The sequence below is a fragment of the Recurvomyces mirabilis genome (assembly GCF_035927965.1).
Source record: "Recurvomyces mirabilis strain CCFEE 5264 chromosome Unknown scaffold_17, whole genome shotgun sequence".
Classification (NCBI taxonomy): domain Eukaryota; kingdom Fungi; phylum Ascomycota; class Dothideomycetes; order Mycosphaerellales; family Teratosphaeriaceae; genus Recurvomyces; species Recurvomyces mirabilis.
The window spans coordinates 509,431-516,625 of NW_027041951.1; the positions used below are offsets into that span (position 1 = coordinate 509,431).

General features: G+C 52.9%; 2 protein-coding genes across 2 annotated transcripts; both read left to right on the forward strand.

Annotated features, from left to right (window-relative positions):
* Positions 1-2,764: 2,764 nt before the first annotated feature.
* On the forward strand, positions 2,765-3,923 carry LTS14_006725 (uncharacterized protein; the record flags this gene model as incomplete). The annotated part of the gene is made up of 2 exons (XM_064839418.1): positions 2,765-3,472; positions 3,606-3,923. 2 exons carry the CDS (start codon positions 2,765-2,767, stop codon positions 3,921-3,923), a joined length of 1,026 nt encoding a protein of 341 aa, XP_064693160.1.
* Positions 3,924-5,428: 1,505 nt separating this feature from the next.
* On the forward strand, positions 5,429-6,312 carry LTS14_006726 (uncharacterized protein; the record flags this gene model as incomplete). Its single annotated transcript, XM_064839419.1, has 2 exons — positions 5,429-5,578; positions 5,632-6,312. The coding sequence occupies 2 exons, from the start codon at positions 5,429-5,431 to the stop codon at positions 6,310-6,312; spliced, it is 831 nt and encodes a 276-aa protein (XP_064693161.1).
* Positions 6,313-7,195: the final 883 nt, after the last annotated feature.

Genomic DNA, 7,195 nt, shown 5'->3' on the forward strand with positions numbered 1-7,195 from the left:
AGTCATTCTTCGGAGGAACTGCTGCTCTCAGTGCGAGTGCGACGGGAGGTACCATAGTTTCGTCGACTTCTGAGCATTGTGCGGAGAGCGCAGGCTGCTACGGTATCCCTCGATGCGTTGGCAGACATCATGCGGACGAACTGCTGTTCTCGGCTTACCGGCTGCTTGCCCTACTCACCTGGCGCGTTTGAGGTGCGATTTATGCGATCCCCCACCTTTCCGGCGCATTGAATCTTGGTGCGAGCATGAGATGATGAGACGTTGGACTGGGCGTGATGGGATCCAGGGCTTGGAAGACCGGCAACGGGCGTGATGGATCCGTGTCGAAGCAACCGGAATTTCGGCGCGGTATCGAGGATTTATCAGCAAGGCATTTTCACTACCGATTGATTGAGGTTTGTGATGGACAATCAAAGTCTTGCGCCGGCTAAAAAGGGCCTGGAGATCACGCTTATTTGATTGTTCTGCGGCGCCCCGGGAAAATCATCGTGGGATCTGCTGGCTGGGCACAACGGCGCAACGGTGTGGCGCGCGAGATCCTAGCTGGCAATCTCGCGGATGGCGTTCAGCATTTCATCATTGTTCATCTATGTGCATTGCTTCGGTGTATGTAAGTTATTAGGTAGCAACGTTAGCAGCCCGGTTGAGAGGAGATTTGAGTGTGAAGTGAGATGGATCTCGATAGCATTTCGGTCATGTCGTCCGATCGCGTGTCAGTGATATGGTGGAGAAGTGGAGGTTGGCGGTGCCATGGATGATTACTGAGTTGGGTCATTCTGTCAGTACCTTTCGTTCGACGAAAAGCATGATTTCCGGGGATTGGCTGCACAGGTGTGTTTCGTGAATAAAGCGGTTGTCGCATTATCAAGTCTCGAGGCCGCCTTGGTGCTCGAGTGCTCCACTGTATAGTACTTTTGTCAGTAGGAACCTTCTTGTTAGACTTAAAGATGAAACGAAAGCTTCGACACCACATGGATTCGAGGTGAACGAGTGTGGATCTGGGTGCAACGTGGTGTGGCGCAACTGTGGCGTTTTCCCGTCTCTGTTTTGCGAACGCGGCCGCCGCTTTCGGCCAACTTGCCTGTGAAGATTGACTTTCTGCAGGCCTGAAGCTTCCTGTCGCTGCAACTTGAACGATACTCCTTTTCCACTCGTCCATGTCGCTAGTAGACTTTCGCCACCACGTGTGCACAACGCCACGACCGCGGAGTCTGGGCCACGGAGGTGAAGCTTCAGGTCGAGGCATTGGAGACTCGCCATGACCGTTGGACTGAGGCGGTGCAGCGTGATCCCTGCCTATATCAAACCACGACCAAGTTTTGGCACCTCCGATAGCAACGGTCGAATACGGCAGTATCCAGTCCGGCAGTTGGCCTACTCTCACCACTCGGCCCACCATCGCTCCGCGAAGTGTTTCGAGATTCGCGCCTGGCTCTTTGGCGAACAGGCGCCGCTATCACTGTTGTCGCCACTCTCAGGGTCTACCGTCTGGCAGGCCCCGTACACGGCACGACAATAGTAGCCCTATCGCCAGAAAGGCAGTCGACGTGTTCATCACGTTGCTCATCCTTCTATTTATTGCAACAATTGGTGCACAGCCTCGCTCGCTTCGTTAAGCATACTCAGAACTCTGAGTGGACTCCACCACGCTGCATGGCTTGATGTCTGCTCTTCGCACTCGTCTACTGCATCATGCATACACCTAACACCACTGTGGCCAATCTGAAACACCACGCTAGGGCGTTGGGGCTAAGGCTTCGGCCGTGCTCCATGCTGCAGGCGAGTGTCCCATACCTCTCATAGGTGAATCTGGTCGGAAGTGCGTGCAACCGCATGGTCTGCTATAGCCCTCAGACACATTGCGCCGTCATTCGGATAGCGTACCGTTCGCACTACCGGACAACAAGCCTTATGAGCACCCGGTCAGAGTGGAGCAAGCTAAGCAGTTCCTGCAGATGGCCACCGGCGAATGCCTTTGCAGCCTGACGTTAAGGTACGCGGATCGTTGCAGGCATGTCGGTCGGCGTTGCGCAAGCAATTCTTTACTGCCTCCACTCGACCAATCTCCTGCCAGAGAGGCCCAAATTTGGCTTGTGTGAGATATGTCGTTGGTGTCATGCTGGCTCTGATGGTGGCAATCCGAGAGCGGGCCAGGGCTTCAAGTATGGAAGCATGAGCATCCGATGCGGTAATGTGTCGTTCATCACTCTCCAGGGCACGATCATTCCACCATCCTGTTAAGGCCCGAATCATGCCACTTCTTCACCTCGCGAAAGACACTTCTGTCACATCACCGATTGCACTGACCTAGTTTGACCAAGACACATCACACTCGCTTTGCTACTATCACCTCTGCACTCCATGGCGAGGCGTTGTGTAACAGCTTATTATTAATCTATTACCTTCCAGCTGCTGTCGACACTTTCAACAACGAAGCACACGACTATCGTTGTCATCCTGGTCAACGGCCACTAGCGGCATCCTGGCGAGCTGCTTAAGCCTCAAGATTTGGCAGCCCATATGGGCAACCGCAAACCTGGCGAACCCATACCAGGACTTCGACTTTGGCTATGGCGCGCAAGACCAAGATCAAAATCAGCAGCAACATCAGCAGCACCCCCCGCGACAACAACAGACACCAGTCACAAGTCCTTCTTATCAGCAGCTGTTGACTCAGAGCCTCCAGCCGCAAGAGCAGCATTATTTGCTGCAGCAGACTTCGCAACACCCTACGCATACCTATCAGCAATATGTGCCACCACCAATGCTACCGTCGCAGGTCTCTGCACCCGAACCACTGTACGTTGTCGAGCAGCCACAGATGGTCACGACGCAAATTCCACGACCAATGTCCACCGTTTCTTCATCGCATTACGGCACGCCGCGCGAAAGTCCAGAGATGCTACGATATCAGCCAACAGCAGCCGGATCGCGCAAGCGCAGTCACCAGTCGGACTTTTCATACGACTACCAAGGCTTGCAACAATTACAAGCTCATGCTGGAAGCAGCGCGCAACTGCCAGTGGAGCTCACACCTCATGGTCACCATGCACAACTCCAAGCCGGGGCGTCGTCCTTCTACCTGCCTTCCCAAGCAGGCTCACCACCAGATTCATACCAACAGCAATCATTTCAAAGCATGACTCCGGCCACCCACCACCACCACCGACTTCCTAATCAACCACCGCCTGCAAAGTCGGCTAGACTTGGAGACTCGTCGCCCGTCGCAGACGATATGGGGCCGCCGAGTATGGTCGGCCAACCAGGCATGCCGACACCAGCACCGAAGCCGAAAGGACCCAAGCTCAAATTCACAGCCGAGGACGATGCTCTTCTCGTCGACCTCAAGGAGACCAAGAATTTGACATGGAAGCAAATCGCCGACTTCTTCCCAGGTCGCAGCTCGGGTACACTGCAAGTACGATACTGCACAAAATTGAAGGCCAAGCAGACTGTGTGGACAGACGATATGGTACGTGAAGACCTTCGCGAGAATGTAGTTGCATCCGGGTCCGAGGAACCCTCGACTTCGTAGACAGTTGCTGCTATTTGATGTATGTGTGTCTACTCTTCAAGGTCGGACAGCTGACTGACTTGTCTCATAGGTCGACAAACTCCACTTGGCGATGCAGGAGTACGAGGAGGATCGATGGAGGATCATCTCGAGCAAGATCGGTAATGGCTTTTCCGCCGCTGCTTGTCGGGATAAAGCAGCCGAAGTCGATCCTGCGGAGGCTTCTCGACAGGCTACGGATGTGGTCGGTGAAGGCGATGAAGAAGCCATAACATTGGCGCATGGTCCTGAGAAGGACGATGTCGTTCAAGTAGAGGCACAGCAGGCAACTTCATCGTCATCGCGGAAAGGGCAAGCGGCTGATACGAAGGACATCTACAGAAAGCTACGGGATACAAGGGATTCATGAAGCGGAACATTCGACAGAACATCTGGGAGAGGCAACATCGTTTGCGCAGAGGGCGCATAATTCGGCACTTTGGCGTTCTGGTCATGATACAGCACCAATGAGACGGAAGGCATAGGTTCATGTTCCAGGCGTGCTGGTCACGTATAATGATAGTCGATGTATTTTATGCTGAGAAGATCAAATTATTGCACTGCAGCGTGCAACACTCTGAGTTTGGCATGAGAAGTGCGTCCTGCTGAGCAGGGAGGAAGTGAATGTCGCCATCCTCCCTCTCGTCAAGTCGCTGTGGTGGAAACATCATAGAGCAGTCCGTGTCTCCCTACCCCTATCCCTCCTGTTGAGTTCTGGAAAAGTGAACCTACCGTCTCAAAAATCTCCTGGTCCGTGCGCACGTCACCCCTGCAAGACCGCACAACAGATGATGTGCGGAAATAGGAGTATAGGATACGTACGATGCGTGGCTGTGTGCATACAGATATTGAGAATCTTGTCGATCAGATGTCGTTCGACTTTTCACCCACGTCAGAAGATGAGAATAGCAAACACGGCTTGTTGACAGGGTGTCCTGTCGATCTCGACATGGGGTTGATGTCGATCGCTGCAGGTCCGTGAAAAGTGATGGAAGGGATACGTTCCGGCCGATGACGCTGACACGCATGGTACACAGGTATAGTACTTTGACAACAGAGCAGATCGATGGCCAATAGCATAATTTTCTAATGTGCTGAGAAGGCCGGCGAAGTTGTCGGATGTATCGCTGACGGGACGCTATGGATTGTAGTAGTAGCTGTGAAATGCTGACAAGCTGTTTATCCTCATCTCGTAATGATGCACGCCAGTCGGAGTATCGCTCCGGTACCGGCGACTTCGCGGATTCTGCTAGGTGTAGAACAGTAGAAGCGTAGTTGATGCCGTGGAAGCTAGATTTTGAGTTGAAGACAACTCGAGCTGCCCCTTTCGGCCTAGCGCCGCTTTCACTTTCTTCCCTCTCGAGTTGTCCTCAACTTCATCTTCGCTATCCACTAGGTTACCTTCTCAAACCTCGTCGCGCCCAATATGGCCATACGTAAAACAAAGCTGAAGGTGTTGACTTTCACAGTCCCTCGGTTTGACTTTCTGGGGACCTCCTGCTCATTGGGCAGAAGCCAGCGACAGCAGGCCACAATGCACTGTTTGGGCAAGGCCTACTAAGATGCTGACAATATCCGGCACAATCGACTGGTATGCAGCTCGTTCTGAGTGGGAGTATTCGCTGGTTCTTTGCAAAACGCTTAAACCATCGATCGCTTTGTAGCAGTTTCCCGCTACCATGTCGCCTGCATCGTATCTGGCAGGCTTGGGTAAACGTGCGAGACAGCATCGTGCACTTGTGGAGGCTCTCACATCTGGATCAGTATAAGTATTCGAGATACACCACGGTGTTAGATATCACTACACGGATCGTTTGCAGAATTCGTACTCACAATACCTCACTAACTAACACTCTTACAACACAATCATACAATATGGCACCTCGGACGTATCGCAAAAGGGCAGAACCCAAGGCTGAAGCATCCGGAAAGGTCGACTCAGGTAGGGTCGAGAAGTCTCGAAGGTCGCCAGAAAACAATGCTGGTAAGTACGCGAATGACCGCAAGAAATGGATCAACGACGACGTAAGCAAGCCCGAAGCTTTCACACGATAATTAGATACTGAATACTACTGCAGCGCCTTCTCGTCTACAAGATGCGTTGTGAAGGCAAGCCGTATAATGAAATCGCACCCCTCCTCCAACGCTCCGACCAGTCCCTTCGCCTGATCGTGTGCCATGCACGCGAAACTTTGGACAGCCTAGAGGAGCTCGACGATGCAGCACTGCTGCTTGGAGTCGGATCTGAGGATACCCGTGCACGCCGAAAAGCTGCCAAGATACGCGCGGCTGCGTTCAAGGCCAATCCAGCATTAGAATCTGCCGCGGAGTGGAACATGAACAAGAAGCGTATGCCCAAGGTCAAGGCAAAGCCCGCCGCTAAGAAACGCACCCGCACAGCCGTCCCAGATCTCCGCAAGGCTCCTACAACGAAGTTACTGCCTGCAGCACCTCAAGCTACCCTAGCACCAGTCCAGCCTGTTCGCCAGCTCGTGGACCACAACGTTTTGTCCGCGCGATTTGAAGTCTTCCACATAGCACAGCTACCCCCAGATATGCTATCGGCGAACGGAAACGACGTGGGAGAGTGGTTCCGTGCACACATGTCACTAGCGAACGCTGTTCGGTCAGACCGAGTATTCGCGCCTCCGCATCCAGTCATGCTGCCGCCAAATCCAAGCGGGACAGGTAATGCTGCTAGGCGTGTGGACTCAAGTAGTCCAGTCAACAAGATGTCTATCAGCTTCTTGGCGCAATAGGTATATATGCAGTCCACGCATAGTTGCCTAAGACGATGACTGACACCAGCAAGAAAAGATTCTACAAGGCTGATCTCGCACCTTACGATCACGATACCTACGTACATCATTGTGCACACGAAGCTTGGATCCCTTTGGAGTCTAGCGATAGCGATTCAGGATTATCTTGGTTTGGTTTGGCTTTCCTTGCACTGATCGGGCTCTGGCCTTGAGCTGAGCTTATAAGCTCGAGGCGGACCAAGGGTGATGCGCTTTCGCTATTGTTTGATTCGCGCTTTTAGCAGCTGGGGAAACTTGTAAAAGGACGTCAGATGCTATCGTGGTCGCGGGCTGTATCACACGAGCGATGACTGGTGTGAGTATAAGACACTATGTATTCACACTCCTTGATAACAATGATCGCTCATTCTCTCTCATGACCGGTCAGTCCTACAAGGCGAATTTGTACCATAGACACAATTTTCCTGCCCCATGCAGCACGCTTGACCCTCTCATGAAGGCGAGGAAGGGCTGCGATCTCTCAGCGTTGCAGCCAAACTCGCGCAGCCCAAGCTCACCTTCCACGCCATTCATGCCGCCAGTTCCAGATGATAATGATGACAGGGCTCCGCATCATATCTGAGCGAGTCCTTTCATTCCAAGCAGCAGCAATGATGATAGTCCGCGACAGGCCTCATCGAGCTCCGTCGCCAGGATGTGGATCTACTCGTCCACCGAACGAACGTCATGGAAACTTGATTCACATCAAGAAGCTAACAGTATGGCCACTCACCTTGGCGACCTAGATTGTCCGACCTCTCACCATACCGTGTCCGTGGGTGCGCTCGACCATTGGTGGTTCGAAGCGATGGCGTTCTGCAGATGGCAGCGGCACTTTTCTAGT